Below are 19,779 nucleotides of genomic sequence, written 5' to 3'. Positions count from 1 at the left end.
CTGAAAAATATAAATTCAGAACATGTTTCAGTCAGTTTGTACCATTATCTGAGTAACAGCAGTCGTCTTTCAATCAGAACCATCACATCCCTTCAACACTGCCCTTCTCACCACCAAAATCAGTCCGAATTAATTACCTGTATTAGCTACAACAAATGTTTTAATATCCACAGCATTAGTAATTCTCAAATTAGCTATTGTCATGCAAATGCTCACAATAATGAAATGGGCTGATACATGTTACCCAATGTGTACACGCTCTCAGCCTAGCTAGGATTTCACTTTCAAAATGCAAATATTGCAAACAGAACAGCTTATTTTGCAAATTAATGGAAGTAATCCTATGACTCTTTTTCTAAAAACTTCTTAGACGTCTGAGCACAAGGAGAGCATAATTCAGAAGATTACAAAAACAGCACCAACAACTTTACAACGCAATCAGGGATGAAGTTTTCTTGAACTCCAACCAGCACCTTAAACATTCACTTCCTTCATCAGTCACACAGTGCCAGAAGTATGCATCACATAAATGTGCTGCAGAAACTAGAGAAGCCTCCTTTTACAACACCAACCACAGAACCGATATCACCAAGAAACATAAGGGCAGCAGATGCATGGGAACACCATGACCTCTTAAGTTCATCTACAAACCACAAAGCATCCTAATTTGGAACTATATCATCACTTCTTCACTGTCACTTGGCCAAAATTATGCAACTTCATTTCTAACATCATTGTGCTTTTACACATGCCACATTGACTCAAGGCAGTGCAGTGCCTTCCGGCCTACCCACCACGGGAATTGCTGTCCACGTCTTTCTACATGAGGGCATGGAGCACTCCAGAATCTGAGACGTTATGGTACTGAACACCGCATCAGTGAATATCCTCACTTCTGACTTATGATAAAGGGGAAGTCATTGATGAAACAACTGAAGATGATTGGGCTGAGGACATTACCCTGAAGAACTCGTGCAGTGATGTCTGTAAAGTTCTGAGGTTCCAACCCTTTGCTTTAGATAGAGGGAACATCATCTCAAGTCATGAAATGTTTAATTTTCCACCACAACCTTTTCACATCCGTGCATCTTTCTAATAATGCTACGTTAGAACATGGCAAGATAATCCACCCAAACTACGTTACACCACTCTTACTTGTTACTATACTTGCATTCAGCCACCTCATGTTCCTCCATTTATATTAGAATGGCTAAAAAATAGAATTTGTCTCAGTTTCAAAATGAGATTTAAATAATTAAGGATAGCCAATTTGTCGAGCATTATAAACACCGGATGTCATAAGACGACTCAAATGATCCTGTAAACCACGTGACAATGTGATCAGGTTTGTATCAAATACTTCATTATCATTTGCAACACACCCTTTATTTTTAAGTAGAAGGTAAAGTCCAAAGGAGCACGCATTAGAAAGGTGGGGCTAGATGTGGAAACATAGCTTTATGTTTGTGCATCTATCAGTCAAATTATCTGGAATCCACTTAAAAGAAAGCAGGAAATTATTAGATGTACAACAATCTGTGATAATAAGAGTTAAGATACACAGAAGCAGCGGAGGCAATCAGCCTAAGCCAGGATCTAGGATTTAGATTTCGAAGACAACTTTGAACATGAACAGGGATAACAAGATGGAGAGGGTTAGTAAAGAGAATTCCAATGTTGTATGAATTGAGGAAGAAGAAACATTTAAAACTCCCGATGGATTATCAGGGAAAAAAATTACATCATCCGTTTCATGTTGCGTGGTAATTTTTGTTTGAAGATTTGAACAACAGAAAGTTACTTTCCATTAGCTTTCCTTCGTCTTTAACTCAGACATACCACACTTAACTGAATTCTCCCAGTATCCTGGCCCATACTTACTCATTGGGCAACAACTCACACACACATTGACATTGGTGGTGAGACATAGAGTTAGGAGCTATACATTCATAATGTCTCACTTTGTAAATAAATGTAAAGCTGAGTAAAGATTGACTTCTAGTTTCCTCCTTCACCAAGATTACAAAAGATGCAAGACAGTTGGGACTGTTTATTCAAAAAGTAAAAGTAACGTTTATTTATGAGTCACAAGTAGGCTACATTAACACTGCAATGAAGTTAGTGAAATTTCCCTAGTCACCACACTCTGGCACCTGTTCGGGTTAATGCACCTAAACAGCACATCTTTGATTGTGGGAGGAAAATGGAGTACCTGGAGGAAACCCATGTAGACATGGAGAACATGCGGGCTGCACACTGATCGTGACCCCAAGCCAGGAATCAAACCCAGGTCCCTAGCACTGTGAGGCAGCAGTGCTAACCATTGTGCCTCCTAGCTGCTCATATTTGCAACATCTTCAACTATAATTTCCATTTTAACCAAACTGCAAGTCCAGTTTTCCCCCTTTTCTCCCCAAACTGTGTAGAGTTTTATTACATATTTTGTGTTGGTTTATAAACAAGCCTGCCCCTTTTTGCCCAGAGACTTTCAGCCCAGTCATCAGCTGACCTAAGAATTAGTTTTCAGCTGTTCATTTGCACTTGGGAGAGAGAAATGAAAATCACAACTATCAGATGGCTCAAAGGAAGTGCTGTCACTAGGTGCACAATTGAATGTTTTGAAGAGTTTGAAAGAATTGCAGATCTCTACTTTTCGTAATTCTGAAAAGGGGGATGTAAAGAATTGGAAGCACGAAACTAAGATGGGTGACATTTCAAGTGTTGCTTTGATGATTTGGATCACAAGTGTTCAGAAAATCCAACTTGATAGCTGCTTGTTGAAAGCTAAAGCTCATGTCACCAATGCTGACCCAGGAAGTGTTGAAACATCAAATGGATCCCAGTGATTCTGAGAAAGTGGGACCACAACCTTACTGAATAAAACGTGTGTGGTGAAAAAGCATGCTGTGACAAAACCAGTGTAGTGTAGACTGAGAACGATTGAGTGCGAGCAGGAAGTCTCCATCTGACTGCATTTATAGTTGTGACAAGATCAGACTTTTCTATGGTGCTTGGCCTGATCAAACCTATACAGAAAACATAGGCAAAGTGAGAAACAATTACCATATAATGTTGTGCTATTTTAACTTAATGGGTTTGAATAAAGTGAAACTTCAAGATTGAGAAAAATATAAAGCATTTTGCTTTAAAATGTAAATTATGCAAGTAGTGCTATCAACAGAAGACATAAAGAATTTGACTGCAATCTTTCAATATCTGGATGAGAAAGTGAAACAAAATGGTGCTTTTAAAAGACAATGCCACTTGTCATGATGAGGATTTCAAACTTCCACAACAATCCAATAGTATAAATCACCTTTAATCAACATCTCAATCACCTAGCCCCTGGATCATTCATACATAAAGCATCACTGGATAATGATTCAATTTCTGTATAATGCTGTATCTGTTCTGGATTTGACCAAGGAAATAAAGGATTTCACTGGTTGTGAAAAGCTATTGCGCATTCGATGCTATGCATTTATCCAGTAGAGCAGTGGTTCCCGAAGGGTGCAGCGAGAGAAGATGGCAAGCGTGGCGGGAAAATTCAAGAACAATCAAAGAAACATTTAAACATTCAAGACTCTTGTAGCTGAATTGAAGTTGGTTCTAGATCAGACTGTTTATTGTGAACTTCATCAAAGCAAAACCATTAAAGGTGCAGTTATTTGCTCAACTGTGCAAAGATATGGAATCAAAACATCAATGCATAATTCTGCACTCAGAGGTTCGCCGGATGTCCTGCAGAAAATTTTTAAATCGGGTGTAGGAACTGAAGAATGAATTAAGAGAATTTTTGGAACAAGAAGGGAACCCATTGTACCACCAACTGGATGACAATGACTGATATGCAAAGCTGGGATATTTGGCCAATATCTTTCCCCGGTTGAATGCACTCAATGCCAGTGTGCAAGGCCACAATGACAATATCCTCACGACTACAGACTAACTGCATTCAAAAAAAAAAGCTTCAGCTCTGGTTCGGAACAGCGATGCAACATAATCTCAAAATGTTCCTACTGGTAAAAAGTTTTAAAACGAGCAATAAATTGTACGGCCTCATACAGGAACTTCTTGCAACACTGGTAGAAAACATTGATCATTACTTCCCATCGTTGTCTACAGAAAAATTCGACTGGGTCAGAGACCCCTTTCTGAATTCCAGCTGTTCAGGTCTGACATTGGATGAGGAGGAGGAAATATCCTGCATTGAATGATCGCACCTCGAAAATGAAATACGGGAGTATGCCACTGACTTTTTTTGAATATACAACCAGAAACAGTATCCACGCGTCCCTTCAAGAGCATTAGCTATTCTTCTACAGTTCTCCGCAACATATTGCTGTGAACAGGGATTTTCAGCTCTGACAAATATCAAAGACCAGAAAAGAGAAAGGCTTCTTCATGTTGACGAGGAGATGAGAGTTTGTTTGTCTCAAATTAGACCTAATGTAAATGAGATTACCCGACAAAAACAAGCTCACATCTCTCACTGAGTTTGTATACTTAAGGTTACATATGTAAGAAGCTCATTTATATTTTGGGGATGAATCATGTTTTTATGTGGCTGCATTGTTTTATACTTTCTGGGTGTCCCATGATCATGTCATAAGGTAGTTGTGTTTTATGTTATAAATCAAGCACTGCTAGGAGTTTTTTTTTGTTTCAGAATGTACTTCTTATCAACAAAAAATTCAGTGTGGCGCGAGCTAATTTTTATTCCAAAAGTGTGGCCCAGTGAAAAAAGTTTGGGAACCATTGCAGCAGAGTGTGGAATGCACTCACTCCTCACTGTATCTGGAGCTGGGTTAAACACTGCAGTTTGCACTCAGGCTCAGAAAACAATGACCTATTCAAAGTATAGCAGATTTTGATGTGGTTTGATTTGTCATATGCATTAATTTACAGTGAAAAGTATTGTTTCTTGCACACGACACAGGAAAAGCATAACGTACATAAAGGAAAGTGTGCAGAATGGACTGTTACAGTAACAGCTAGGGTGTACATAAGAACATAAGAACATAAGAAATAGGAGCAGGAGTAGGCCATCTAGCCCTTCGAGCCTGCCCCACCATTCAATAAGATCATGGCTGATCTGTCGCGGCTCAGTTCCACATTCCCGCCCTCTCCCCATAACCCTTAATCCCCTCTCTTATCAAAAACCCATCAACCCGCGTCTTAAAAATATTTAGCAAGGCAGCCTCCACCACTTCAACGGGCAGAGAATTCCAGAGATTCACCACCCTTTGAGCGAAGAAGTTCCTCCTCAACTCCGTTCTAAACCATCCCCCCTTTATCTTGAGGCTGTGCCCCCTAGTCCTACTATCCTTTCTGAGCGGGAAGAGTCTCTCCACCTCTATCCTATCCATCCCATTCTTCATCTTATACGTCTCAATGAGATCTCCCCTCATTCTTCTAAACTCTAACGAGTACAAGTCTAGTTTATTCAGCCTCTACTCATAGCTCAACCCCCTCAACTCCAGCATCAGCCTAGTAAACCACCTCTGCACTCCCTCCAAGGCCAAAATATCCTTGCGTAAGTACGGCGCCCAAAACTGCACACAGTACTCCAGCTGAGGAAGATCAACTTAATACAAAGTAAATCTTGATGATGGCAGCGAGGAAGAAGTTGTTCTCGAGACTGTTGATATGTGACTGCTTTCCCGATGGATGAGAGTATGTCCAGGATGTGCGGGGGCCTTGATTATGCTGGCTGCTTTTCCAAGGCAGCGGGAAGTATGGATGAAGTAAATGGATGGGATGCTGGTTTGTGAGAGGGACAGGGCTTCCTTCATAGTTTCTTGAGGTCTTGGACAGAGCAGGAGCTATACCAAACTGTGATACAAGCAGAAAGAATGCTTTCTATGATGCATCTGTAAAAGTTGGTGAGAGTTGTAGTGGTCATGCCAAATTTCCTTAATCTCTCGAGAAGTTGATGCATTGATGGATTCTCTTAACTATAGCATCGGCATGGAGGGACCAGGACAGGTTGTTGGTGATCTGGACACCGAGAAATTTGAAGCTCTTGACCATTTCCACTTCATTCTTGTTAATGTAGACATTGGCATGTTCTCCACTACGCTTCCTGAAGTTGATCACTATCTCCTTTGTGTTACTGATAGAGAGAGATTGTCATTGCACCAATTCAGAGAAGGATATCAAGCAATTTCCAGTGGTTTACAGCAGATCATTTGATATTGTTTCAATTAATGATTTATTCCAGTGGAAGAAATCCACTGTGTGATTATGCAGGCTGCTTTTCTAAAGTAGCAGGAAGTGTGGAGGGAGTCAATGGCTGGTTTGCATGATGGACTGTGCTACATTCACAACCCCTTGTCTTTTAGTCCTGGTCAGTGCAGGAACCATACCAAGCTGTGACACATCTGGAAAAGATGCTTTCTAGGGTGCATCTGTAAAATTGGTGAGTCATAGCGGGCATGAAAAATTTCCTCCACTTCCTGAAAAAGCAAAGGCTATGGTGGAGATACAGATGAACCTGATTAATTAATTAACCTGACTGCACACCAGATCTGGCTTGAATAGCCTACTCATGTTAGTCTGATCATGCCAAATTTCTTTTCCAGATGATATGCCGCATTCATGCTGCAAGATGATTTTCAAGATTTAGGCAAATAAAATGTGCTGCACGCCTGACCAGATTTGATTTTGTTCCCCCTCCCACTTCACATGATCTCCCCTTTTATTGGAATTTGCAATGTTCTCATGATTGGTTGTAATTGATTAGGCTATAACTGCAAGTATTGCTGAAAAGGGTCATATGCTGTTGAAGCATCTCATTTTGCACTCATCTGGACAATTCACAAGAATACCAAATCGTAAAGGGAATGACAATTTATACTACATGAGAAGAGAGGGCCAATTGGTTTCAGCAATGTTCAAATTTTTGGTACCAAATGACTATTTGTGCATTTAAACTCACTCTTTCCATTAAACCAGTCATTTTGTTGCATTCTGTGATTGGGATCAAACAAATCATGGAGTATTGGTGTGATCCACTCTGTTATATTAAGGTATGTGATTACCATTAAAAATACAAGTTCATCCAACATGTACCATATGTTTTGGTGTGCTACTGACTGATTATTTTTAAGCAGAGATACACGTGGAGAAGTGGATTTCCTATTCAGATTAAGCTTAAGAAATCAAGCATTTATAAGAAAAATTATGTAAATCTCTGCAGCATTTAATTTAATCTCCCGCTGAAATGTGTGCCTATCAAGATTTGTGAGCACCAGAACACCTTTCCACTCAGGATTGCCAAATTTGAGTTACGTTAATTCAAACTGAAAGCATGCAAAACCCAACCCCACTGAAATTCATCTTTCTGCAAAAGGCAACTTAATTTGCAAATGGAATAGGAAGGAACCCTCTTCGGCACAATGCAAAGCCACTTCAAAAATGGCACATAATCAAGCCCGGATCCATTTAGGTAGTGGCAAGAAATGCTCTCCAGAAAGTATTAACAATTGTGTGGGTGGCAAGGCGGCACAGTAGTAGCTGCCTCTCAATGCCAGGGACCTGGGTTCAATGCCTGGCTTGGATCACTGTCTGTGTGGAGTTAGCACTTTTTCCCCCATGAAGCGTGGATTTCGTCCGGGTGCTCTGGTTTCCCTCCCACAATCTAAAGATGTGCGGGTTAGGTAGGCCAGCCATGCTAAATTGCCCCTTAGTGTCAGGGGGGCTAGCTAGGGTAAATGCCGAGGATTATGGGGATAAAGCCTGGGTAGGACTGTGGTCAGTGCAGACTCGATGGGCCAAATGGCCTCCTTCTGCCCTGTAGGATTTTATGATTATTCTATGATTTAGTGTACCTGAAATTTCCAGAAATTTTACTTCACTATGATCGTCAAGATATTCTGATATTTGAGATAAGTTGATTACACTGGCCTCTCCATTTTTAGAAGCTGCAATTAAGATGAATTCTACCTTTCAACTACAAAAATATTTAGAAGAGTGGCGGGGGGGAAGCTAAACAATGACTCACCATCATGATTACACCAATGTGGTTGGGGAAAGAAGAAAACAGCTAGTGATTGGAAATTTCACGAAAAAGCACCCAATACTTTTGCAGTCCTGTTACTCAGCCTAAAACTAAGAAACACAGAATAGATCAACTATTGCTCTTTTAGAATTGCTGTATCATTCTAACTGAAGCACAGCACTATAAAGAAAAAAAACCCTTCACAGTTGGCAATTGTGAGGCTTACATAAAGTGTCTGCAAATTAAAGCTAAACCTATTGCCAAATGCTTCCGACACCAAGTTCACACCACCAGCAGAGAAGCAGCTTATGCAGCTGATGATCATCAATAGTGAAGCAACAAATCTCGAGTTGCCTGTTGTGACTTCCAGCAGATGTGAGCACTGCCTTTGTCGATATTGGCAAGAAAACCCTGACATGCCCATTATTGATCAAAGTGAAAATTGACAATGCTGCTCCTTGGGAGCAATAGTGAGGAAGAGATCCAAATTAACAATCTTAGATGGAGGTGGAGGTAGATCAATAGGGTGTATAGAAATATCTAAAATTTGTAAAGCTTTGCGCATGTTCCACATTGTATTGATCCAGTTATTTGATAAACTTCACCTCATAAATCTTTCCTAAAATGTGCGGGTTAGGTTGACTGCCTATGCTAAAAAATTGCCCTAGTGCCCCAAGATGTGTAGGTTAGAGGAATTAGCAGGTAAATATGTAGGGGTATAGGGGTAGGGCCTGGATGGGATTATGGTCGGTGCAGACTCAATGAGCCAAATGGCCTCTTTCTCCACTGTAGAGTTTCTATGATTTATTATCAAACTGAAAGCTTACCACTTCCTTATTGTAATAGTTATAGTAAAGACAAAGTTCAGAGTCGTGAATCAATGATGAAATAGTATGAAGTCTTGTGGTAGTGGTAATGTCCTCTGAACCAGGAAGCTCCAGGTTCAAGTCCATACTCCAGGACTTGTTGGCCACAGAAGGGCATAGATACCATGGCTCAACAGGCTGATAATCAGCTCAGGAATCCTTCCACAACACCCACTATTCCCCAAAGGGGAAAAAGCATAAGAGAAAATGTGCTTAAAAGGAATAGCGGAAATATGAAACCCTGTTAGTGAAAAAAAGGCATATGCAACTTCAAATGTTAGCTCTGTTTGTCTCTCCACATTTGCTGCCAGGCCTCAGTGTAAGGGCAGCACAGTTGCACAGTGGTTAGCACTGCTTCACAGGTTCCAGGATCTGCGTTTGATTCCTGGCTTGGGTCACTGTCTGTGAAAAATGTACACATGCTCCCCACGTCTGCAGGGGTTTCCTCCTACAGTCCAAAAGACAAGTTGGTTAGGTGCATTGGCTATGCTAAAGTCTCCCTCAGTGTACCGGAACAGGTGCCAGAGTGTAGCAACTAGAGGATTTTCACAGTAACTTCATTGCAAAGTTAATGTAAGCCTACTTGTGATACTAATACTTAAACTATTTCCAGCATTTTGTTTTAATTTTAGATTCCAGCATCCACGATATGTTGCTTTTACTCAAGCTTAGCTAGAGTTTCATGCAAAGCAATTGTTTATGGATGTTTTACTTTGCTCTTCAGAACAGATACATCATTAGAAATCCCTTTTATAGAGCTTCATCGTTACAGTCTAGCTATCTAATCAATTATTTCCAAATGTAATACTGAATTGAACTGTAAATAGTAGTTGATCAGGGATTGGAATGGAGTTAGAAACTCCTCAGTCCTATCAGGTACGAGCTATACACTAGAAGCCAATGGTTATTTCTGGCCTGTTGGCAGGTTTGTCTTTCAAATGGTAAAATTACATCCATTTACATTAACCATTAACATCCTTTCCTTTGTTATACACCAGGTTACTTGCCAGGAGAGGACAAGGAGTCAGATACATGAATTTATCTTTACACCTCTGAACAGTCACTTGAAGGTTTCACGCATCAAAAAATGTGATAATTATATGTCGTTTTGAAAAAGCATCCAACACATCTTTTCTGATGCAGGTAAACTGTAGGTTTATTTCGGATACGTTTGTTTTTAATTCTCGATTTTCACTTTTCTTCTCTGCGTTTTAAACCAACCCATCTTTCGCTAAGGTTGTTTCAATCTTTGCCTGCTCTGGTGGGATTTAGAACGCAAGGTTGTACGAACCTCAATTAAATGCCCATCTCATAGATAACTTGATTACTCTTACGAGTGACTGACAAAGAGTTTGACTGTAAGAAAGTGCATTCTGATCTGAAACTACAACAAAAAAAAACTACAAATGTGTGAAAGAAAAATGTAGGTTATTATTAGAAAGCTGTGCATTCATTACTACTAAGATTAAATCCTGCTTTCATTCACTTAAGTAAAAATCATGTGAACAAGGGCATGTCTCAACTTTTTTGCACATGTGTACAGCAAGCCATACAGTTTTGATAATAGACCTACTTAAGACGAACACATCTCTTATGCAAATCAAAATGTTGGCTGTGTTTCCTCCACGAGGTTTTAGCAGAGAATAGTACACTACTGTAGTTTTTTCACTCCAGCCATTTCGACTGAAATGAGGAATCACAGTCACCCGACCGGTGCCTATTGTTAATGAAGCGTTCCCGATTGTGAGCTGAAGACGGTTTAACAAGATGTTTGATCAAACACACATGAAGCAGCCTTAGGGTAAGCAAGACGAGGCGGCGAAGCCCACGATGCAAGGCCCCTGCCCATAGCGTGCGTGTGTGTGTGTGTGTGCATCCATTGACTGCACTCACCTCCATGGAGACCCGCCAGCCTTGCATGGCAGAGACGCCGAAGCCGAATTTGTCGGTGCATTGCTCGCTGGAGCTCTTCACTGTGTTAGGCTGCGACAGGTAGGCACCCATTCTGCTGCTGCTTCCTCCTCCTCTTTCTTTCTTCTTCCACCTCCAAGCAGCAGCACCACCTCCTCCTCGCTGCCGCTGCTCCTGGGGCCCGCAGATCGCTGGGGATAGGGACTGGGGAGGGATGAGGGGGGGGCGGTCTAGATCTGCCTTAGCCGGGCGGGAGGAGGAGGAGGAGGAAGCGGGCAGCAGGCCGGCGGCAGGGACTGTGACAGGGAACAGAGAGAGAGGATGGTGGGGGGGGGGGGGGAGGGGAGGGCTGCTCAGGCGCATGCGGGCTGCGGCCTGGAGGGGGAGGGGCCGAGGCGGCGCGCGCCAAGGGCCGGTCGCCAGGGTAACGGGGCCTAGCAGCCCGTCCGCCACCACTACCCCCTTACAAACCCCTCGAAACCAACACATTCATTGCCCGAAATATAAACACGGCCTCCTTGTTATTTGCCTCCATTGAAGGATTTTCACCTTCCCCTCCCCCCAAGGGATTTTCCACCTCAGAAAAAACTTCCAACAAAAGATCCAGCCGATGTCTCCTTTGTGAGTGTATAATTGACTTCCCAAAGTTCTACTCCACCCCTTAACTTTTAAATTAAAAATATATGTATATTTTTAATTTGTTTTATGAATTGAGGTGAAGGGGTTAAACGGAGACGGGAAGGGTAACCGCCGGGCACGTAAAGCTTCGGTGCTTGCATCACTTCCTGGAGGCGGGCACCAGAGGAAATGACGTCGGCAGCGCCCTGGTGAAGCCCCGCCCCTAACCGGACGTTACAAGCAGTACTACAAGTTCCGGCATCCTCTTGGGAAAAGCAACATTTGGTTTGGATTGTTGATTATTATTATTGTCACAACTATTAGCATACAGTGAAAGGTATTGTTTCTTGTGCGTTATACGGACAAAGCATACCGTTCATAGAGAAGGAAAGAGACAGTGCAGAATGTAGTGTTAGTCATTTGATTTGATTATTCTCACAAGTATTCGTATACCCTGAAAGGTATTGTTTCATGCGTGCTATACAAACAAATTATACTGTTCATAGTGAAGGAAAGGAGAGAGTGCAGAATGTAGTGTTACAGTCATAGCTAGGGGGTAGAGAAGGATCAACTTAATGCAACGTAGGTCCATTCAAAAGTCTGATAGCAGCAGGGAAGAAGCTGTTCTTGAGCCAGTTGGTACGTGACCTCAGACTTTTGTATATTTTTCCTGACAGAAGAAGGTGGTCGCTTGAGGTCCTTATTTATGCTGGCTGCTTTACCGAAGCAGCAGGAAGTGTAAATACAGACAATGGGTGGGAGGCTGGTTTGCGTGCTGGATTGGCCTACATTCATGACTTCTGTAGTTTCTTACCGTCTTAGGTACAGCAGGAGCTGTGATACAACCAGAAGAATGTTTTCTATGATGCAGCTGTAAAAGTTGGTGGGAGTTACAGTGGACATGCCAAATTTCCTTAGCCTTCTGAGAAAGTAAAGGCTTTCTTACTATAGTGTCAGCATGGAGGGACCAGGATGCCTTATAGACCCCGATAATCACGTTTTGATTTGACTCGTCTTAAGTTTCCTTTGTACTTTTTGTTTCCGTTCGGGCCGTTCCCCCTCCTTTTGGGGAGCCGCCCCCTTTTTCTTTGTCCGAACGTAATTTAAGTTTGTTTACTTGGTTCGACCTGCAAGAACTGGAGGGACCAGGATAGGTTGTTGGTGATCTGGACAACTAAAAACCTGAAGCTTTCAAACCATTTCTAAGGTCACTGACTATATGCCCTCCCTGTTTCTGTGTGGTTTCCTCCGGGTGCTCCGGTTTCCTCCCACAGTCCATAAAATCTGCTGGTTTGGTGCATTGACGGTGCTAAATTCTCCCTCAGTTTACCCAAACAGGTGCCAGCGTGTGGCAACTAGGCAATTTTCCCAGTAACTTCATTGTAGTGTTAATATAAGCCTACCTGTGCCACTAATAAACTTAAACTTACCCAGGCCTCTCCCCTGCCTCATCCCCGTAACCCCATGCGTTTCCTATGGCTAATCTACAAGTCTCGGGACACTAAGTGACAATTTAGTATGGCCATTCAATCTAACCTGCACATCTGTGGAGTGTGGAATGAAACTTGAGGAAACCCACACAGACTGTCCAGATCATGGCTAATACAGACGGACGTCAGGATGGACAAAGACTCAAGTTGTGAAATAATTCTTCAGTAATAAATTGTAAATAATCAATAATTGTAATATCATTGTGCATACTCAATAAATTGTGCATATCATTGCCCAGAGTAACTTTAAGGAAAAACTATCACAAAAGCAAAAGACTGGAGATCAGGAATGAAAACAAAAAATGTTGGGATCACCCTTGTTTCTCTCTCCACACATGCTACCAGATTTGCTGAGATTTTCCAACACTGTTTTTATTTCAGATCTCCAGCATCTGCAACATTTTGCTTTCATTTTACATTAACTCTGTTTCTCTCTCCAAATGCTATCAGACATGCTGAGTTTTCCAGCATTTTGTTTTTATTTCAGATTTCCAGATACAGTTAATATTTTGTTTATGTTAACTGTATCTCTTTCCATGGATGCTGCCTGACCTGCTGATTTTTGTTATCATGTTTTGGTTTTTATTTGTGATTTTGCTTTCATACAACTGGAAACAATTTCTACTGAAATTGAACTTGGAAAGCAAGGAGAAACGGTCTTTCAATAACTTCAAAAAGACTATCATAAGCAAACTGGACAATTGAATTAAATGCTTGTAGCACTCAGTATTGCTAACTGCCATTAAATGGAGGATAGATTGGAAAGGTTGAGACTGTTCTCCTTGGACAGCTATTTACCATTTATATAGATGATCTGGAGGAGGGAGCTGAGTGTAGGGTGTCAAAATTTGCTGATGACACAAAGTGGAAAAGCAAATTGTGCGGAGGGTGTAGCAATCCTGCAGAGGGATCTGGATAGGCTAAGCGAGTGGGCGAGGACCTGGCAGATGGAGTACAATGTTAGCAAGTGTGAGGTTATCCACTTTGGCAGGAATAATAGTAGGAGGGATTTCTATTTAAAGGGCGAAAAGCTGCAGCATGCTATGGTGCAGAGGGACCTGGGGGTCCTTGTGCATGAATCGCAAAAACCCAGCCTACAGGTGCAGCAGGTGATCAGGAAAGCAAATGGGATGCTGGCCTTCATAGCGAGGGAGATTGAATGTAAAAGCAGAGAGGTCTTGCTGCAACTGTACAGGGCACTGGTGAGGCCGCAGCTGCTGTACTGTGTGCAGTTTTGGTTGCCGCACTTGCGCAAGGATATTTTGGCCTTGGAGGGAGTGCAGAGGAGGTTCACTAGGCTGATACCGGAGTTGAGGGGGTTGAACTATGAAGATAGACTGGGCTTATACTTGTTGGAGTTTAGAAGGATGAGGGGGGATCTTATAGAGACATATAAGATGATGAAGGGAATGGGTAGGGTAGAGGTAGAGAGATTCTTTCCGCTCAGAAAGGATAGCAGGACTAGAGGGCACAGCCTCAAGATAAGGGGGGGGCAGTTTAGAACGGAGTTGAGGAGGAACTTCTTCACTCAAAGGGTGGTGAATCTTTGGAATTCTCTGCCCGTTGAAGTGGTGGAGGCTGCCTCGCTAAATATATTTAAGATGTGGGTAGATAGGTTTTTGGTAGGCAAGGGGATTAAGGGTTATGGGGAGAAAGCGAGAAAGTGGAACTGAGCCACTTCAGATCAGCCATGATCTTATTGAATGGCGGGGCAGGCTTGAGGGGCTAGATGGCCTACTCCTGCTCCTATTTCTTATGTTTTTATGAAAAGGCAAAGGGGTGAGCTGTAAGAGGTGTTCAAAATCATGAGGCAGGGTTGTGCTGGAGTTGAGAGGAAGAAACTCATAGTCGTAGAAACTTGTCCGTGACCCTTTTTTTAAAACCCTGAAGCTAGTCCCAATTGCCTACATTTGGCTCATGTCTCTCTATACCCATCTTACCCATGTAACTGTCTAAATGCTTTTTAAAAGACAAAATTGTACCCACCTCTACTACTAACTCTGGCAACTTGCTCCAGACACTCACCACCGTGTGAAAAAATTGCCCCTCTGGACACTGCTATATCTGTCCCCTCTCATCTTAAACCTATGCCCTCCAGTTTTAGACTCTCCTACTTTTGGGAAAAGAAATTGACTATCTAGCTGATCTATGCCCCTCATTATTTTATGGACCTCGATAAAATCACCCCTCAGCTTCTACGCTCCAGAGAAAAAAGTCCTAGTCTATCTAGCCTCTCGTTATAACTCAAACCATTAAATCCTGGCAGCATCCTAGTAAATCTTTTCTGCACTCTTTCTAGTTCCCACTGATAAAAGGGTCAAGAATCAGAGGGCACAGATTTTAAATGATTTCCAAAAACAACTTTTTCCACATGAAGTGCTCAGGTCTGGAATGTACTGCCTCTAAGTGTGGTAGAGACAGGTTCAATTGTGATATTCAAGAGGGCATTAGGTGATTGTTTCTATTCAAATAATGTGCAATGGTATGGAGAAAGACCCTTTCTGAGCCATAATGTTCATTTGGAGGAATGGTGGGGACACAATGGGCCAAATGATCTCCTCTGCACTCTTAACAATTCTGTGATTAAAAATGTTCCTGGAGGCTTCAGAGCATGATTTACCCCCATGCTCCAACCATTAGTCAGCCAACGCATCTGATTCATTATCCAATTGAGTGGTGGTTGACTGTTAGCCAAATAGCCACAAATATGACAGACCAAAAGATGTGGGAGCAGAAGAAGGCCATTCAGCCACTGAGTCTGCTCTGTTATTCAATACCACAACTGATCTGAAATGATAATCCTCAAATTCACTTTCCTGCCTTATCTTCATAACCCTTGATTCCCTTGCTGATTAAAAATCTATCTCAGCTTTAATGCGGAGATGCCGGCGTTGGACTGGGGTAAACACAGTAAGAAGTCTAACAACACCAGGTTAAATTCCAACAAGTTTATTTGATAGTAAACCCACTAGCTTTTGGAGTCCGCCACTTCGTCAGGGAAAGCACTGTCGCGAGACTTCTTACTATATCAGCTTTAGCCATACCCAACGACCGAGCAGTAAAGATTTCCACAGATTCACTCCCCTCAGACAAGAAATTCCTCCTCAATTTATCTAAATGGACAATCTATGTTCAAAAACATAATCTTCTTGAAAGTCCTGATGATTTTTCTTCAAGGAGGAGACACAGCAATGCCCTGGAGGTTGATATCCAATTCCCAGAGCCTCCAGGTCAATCCTGGAGGGTTAGCAATCCTTTTTTTAAATTTTTGATAAATTTTATTGTGAACTGGTACTCCAAAAAAACAAAGAATACAGCTTAGAACTGTGTGGCTTGGCCCTTCCTCTTCTTATCGCCTCCCAACTCAAAGTGCTTGCATCTCTCGATAGCCAGCATTCTCTTTAACCGACAATTGGGCTCCACACACTCCAGTCTCAGCACAAAATTCTTTGTGGTCTTAGCCTTTTTCCGAAATGTAGGCTTTGTCGGTCCACCATAACCACTCCTCACCACTGGGCAAATCAACTTTAAAATAATCTCTTCGCCCGCAAAGGCTTCGCTTTTCGCCAAGTTCATTGGCTGTCGGACCCGTCAATCATCTCGATCCGCGGGGCTGGATTGGTGAAAAAAGGTCACGAGGACGTTGGCCAATGGTGGCAAGGTGAGTGGGAGGAATGGAACCGCCCATTTACGTCACCCGCGCCGCGCGTGACATAACCGTTAGGACCGGCAAGGGGGCGGGGCGTCCACGCGCTCCTGTCAACGTCACCCGCCGCGGGAGTGGCGGTTAACCGGCGTCCATTGGTCAATCTGTCTGTCAATCAGGCCGTCGCCTGGCGCCCCCAGGGGAAGTGGGCGGTTCCGGCTGGAGCGCGTCCGAGAGCTCGAGCGAATGGAGCCGCAGTCCGTGGTCGCCATTAGCGCGGGGTGAGGGTGAAGGGAAGAGAAAACCTGAGTGCGGCAATCGTACGGACATCTGGCTCTATTTATAAAGCTTCCAATATCTCGGAAAGGATTTAAAAAAAGCTAGTTTATTCAATTATTCGACGAGTTCTTACCGATCATCGTCTCCTCTCCCACCCCTTTTCCATCCCTCTCCCCGGCCCCACACAGAGAGAGCGAGCGAGTGTCTGAGGAGCCGGGGCCACCCCAGAGGGAGGAGGACATCAGGGGGTGGTGCTGGATCATGTCGGAAGGGGAGAAAGCAGCAGCGGCGACGGCGGCGGTGGCCGCGGCGGCGGACAAGGCAGCTGAGGCCATGAGCGCGCCGGCCGAGGTGGACGACGAAGAGGAGGATGAGAGCGAGGACGAGAGTGAGATCCTGGAGGAGAGCCCGTGTGGCCGCTGGCAGAAGCGGCGGGAGGAGGTGAGCTTCAGGACCGGGAGGGGGTGGAGTGGGGTGACTTGAAGGCAATTCATCACCACTATCCGCCCCCTACCCTCCCCCCTGTAACCAGCAGCACTCCACTCCCCCTTTAACTGCAGCACCTTGAATCCAAGCTTCCCTTTTTATTTGTTGGGGGTAGATGGATAAAAGACTTGTGCTTTTTGTACTTTGTCAATCAATGACATGAAAGCTGGTGATATAAAGCAGATCTATCTGTACCTATGGGGAAAAGAAGGTCTGGTCGATGTCTGGGCAGTGGAGACTCCTGATCAGATAAATAATATAGCTTGTAAAGAAGTATGGAGCTGTGAATGCTGCTGCTTCTACTTCTGCTTCTCTTCTTAGTCATTTAACTCTTAAATTAAGAATGTGCTGAGCATCCAGTGATATGCCTTTAGTATTTGGGTGGAACAGTGGTTAGCACTGCTGTCTCAGTGTTAGGGAATGGTGTTCAATTCCAACCTTGGGTCACTGGGGAGTCTGCATGTTTTCCCTGTGTCTGCGTGGGTTCCTCTAGGTGATCTGTCCCCCCACAGTCCCAAAGACGTTCGAGTTAGGTGCATTGGCCACGCTAAATTCTGCCTCAGTGTACCCAAACAGGTGCTGGAGTGTGGAGACTTTCACACCTACTTCATTGCAGCATTAATGTAAGCCTACTTGGGATGCTAATAAATAAACTTCAAAATTTGAATACTGTTACTGCTTTCTGAGGGTCACAGGGTTAGGGTTAGGGTTAGTGATCTACCATGATACACACTTCCATTTCAATCACCCTGCTCCATTGAAACAATTCCCCCACCAACAGCTCATTCGAAGTTCTATGCCCAATACCTAAATAAACTTTTTTTTATCAACCCAAGGAAATGGGTTTCTGTTGCCATGCTATGTTAGCTGTTTCTTTTAAGTCATGTTTTTTTCTGAAGAAAATGTCACGTACTGGCATATTAATTTGTGATATAGGAGTCAAATATTTTATTCAAATATGCAGTGCTCACTGTTTGGAAAGAGGACAATTTTATTGGGCTTGGATTATGGTTGACACCTTGGATAGAGACAAGTGTTAAACAATTGTTATTGAAACTTGTGCGGCATTTGAGCTGTTTCCCCACACACTGACACATTTTATTTCACTGCATACTATTGTAAATCAACTATCCAGAGGCAGCAAAAGTCATTTGTCGTTTCCATTCAAAGGTGATATACTTTGTATGTGATTTGGTGCTGTTCCAATTTTGGAAACATCTTGCTTATATTCATTGTTTCAATAAAAGTTTTATGACTTTTTCCATACATGTGAATTAGGCATGAGCTCTTCGGAGTTAAATTCTGATCCCAGAGAATCTTCATCCCATAAATCATTTCCTTCCATTTTTCTAATATCACCTGTTTCAGCTGATTTGCTGTTGAAATCCTTACGTGTCTTGTCACCTCCAAACTTGACTATTCTAGTGATTTCTTCCCCTGTTTCTTACTCATCACCTGTCCTTGATGACCTACAGTGGCTTTTGTTCCAGTATAGGATTCCCATCCCTTTTTCTTTCTTTCATTCTTCGAACTTGCGTTCACCCCTACCCCCAGCCCAAGAACTCTATCCCCAAATCAATGTCAAGACAAACATGAAAGCATTGGGAAGGATAACTCAAAATTTAAGAAATAGGTTAAAAGGGGAGAAAAACCTGAAGTTGCTTATGGAGACTTTTCCTGAATTAAAAGCTTAGACAACTGAAGATGTAATTGACGGGGGAAGGAAGTGGGAGTTGATATGTAGGAGGCCAGAGTTGAAGTGATTTAGTTTTTGTGGGGTTATATGCGTGGAGGATGTTATAGGAGGGGACAGGCCATGAAAAGATTTCTTGATAAGAATAAGAATGGGGCAGCATGGTGGCACAGTGGCTAGCTGCGTCACAGCGCCAGGGATCTAGGTTCAGTTCCCAGCTTGGTCACTGTCTATGCAGAATCTACGTATTCTCCCTGTGTCTGCGTGAGTCATTTTCCCCCCTCAATCTGAAAGACATGCTCGTTAGGTGCATTGGCCATGCTAAGTTCTCCTTCAGTGTACCCAAACAGGCACCGGAGTGTGGTAACTAGGGAATTTTCACTGTAACTTAATTGAAATGTTAATGTAAGCCTACTTGTGACACTATAAACTTTGAAACAATTTGATATTGCAAAACTAAGAGCCACTAAGTCAGAGCAGAGTGATCAATGAGTACAATTTAGTATGGGTTGTGTTAGAGGCAGCAAAGTTTTGGTTCAGACCAAAACAAGCATGGCCAATGCAGGACCCCTGGGAGAACATTTGAAAAGTTGTATCTGGAGGTGACAAAAACATGAGTGGTAGTTTTGGTAGGTGACCTTTCAGATCTAAAAGGTGGCCCTTGATTATGTGGTTGGAAGCTTGTGGTCCAGTGCTTGAGGTTTGCAAAAATCTGCTTCAAAATGATATGGGAAAGGCATGGAATTGATGGCGTGGGTATGGAGTTTATAGCAGGGTACATCAATGAT

The 19,779-nt window shown here is 42.8% G+C and overlaps 2 protein-coding genes across 3 annotated transcripts in view; one reads left to right on the top strand and one right to left on the bottom strand.

Annotated features, from left to right (window-relative positions):
* Positions 1 to 11,165, bottom strand: part of ppm1g (protein phosphatase, Mg2+/Mn2+ dependent, 1G) — a 37,531-nt gene extending 26,366 nt beyond the window's left edge. The window contains exon 1 of the mRNA XM_080200827.1: positions 10,762 to 11,165. Within this exon, the coding sequence (XP_080056953.1) occupies positions 10,762 to 11,142 (381 nt within the window). The 5' untranslated portion in view covers positions 11,143 to 11,165. The remainder of the gene's footprint in view (positions 1 to 10,761) is intronic.
* A 4,692-nt stretch (positions 11,166 to 15,857) lies between these two features.
* Positions 15,858 to 19,779, top strand: part of LOC145351154 (nuclear receptor-binding protein-like) — a 95,407-nt gene continuing 91,485 nt past the window's right edge. For both annotated transcript variants that reach the window (XM_080200829.1, XM_080200828.1), the window contains exon 1: positions 15,858 to 17,253. In XM_080200829.1, the coding sequence (XP_080056955.1) occupies positions 17,074 to 17,253 (180 nt within the window). In that variant the 5' untranslated portion in view covers positions 15,858 to 17,073. The remainder of the gene's footprint in view (positions 17,254 to 19,779) is intronic.

Source organism: Carcharhinus amblyrhynchos, chromosome 12 (assembly GCF_965287045.1).
Source record: "Carcharhinus amblyrhynchos chromosome 12, sCarAmb.v2.hapA, whole genome shotgun sequence".
Classification (NCBI taxonomy): domain Eukaryota; kingdom Metazoa; phylum Chordata; class Chondrichthyes; order Carcharhiniformes; family Carcharhinidae; genus Carcharhinus; species Carcharhinus amblyrhynchos.
This window is presented reverse-complemented; position numbering and strand designations above follow the sequence as displayed.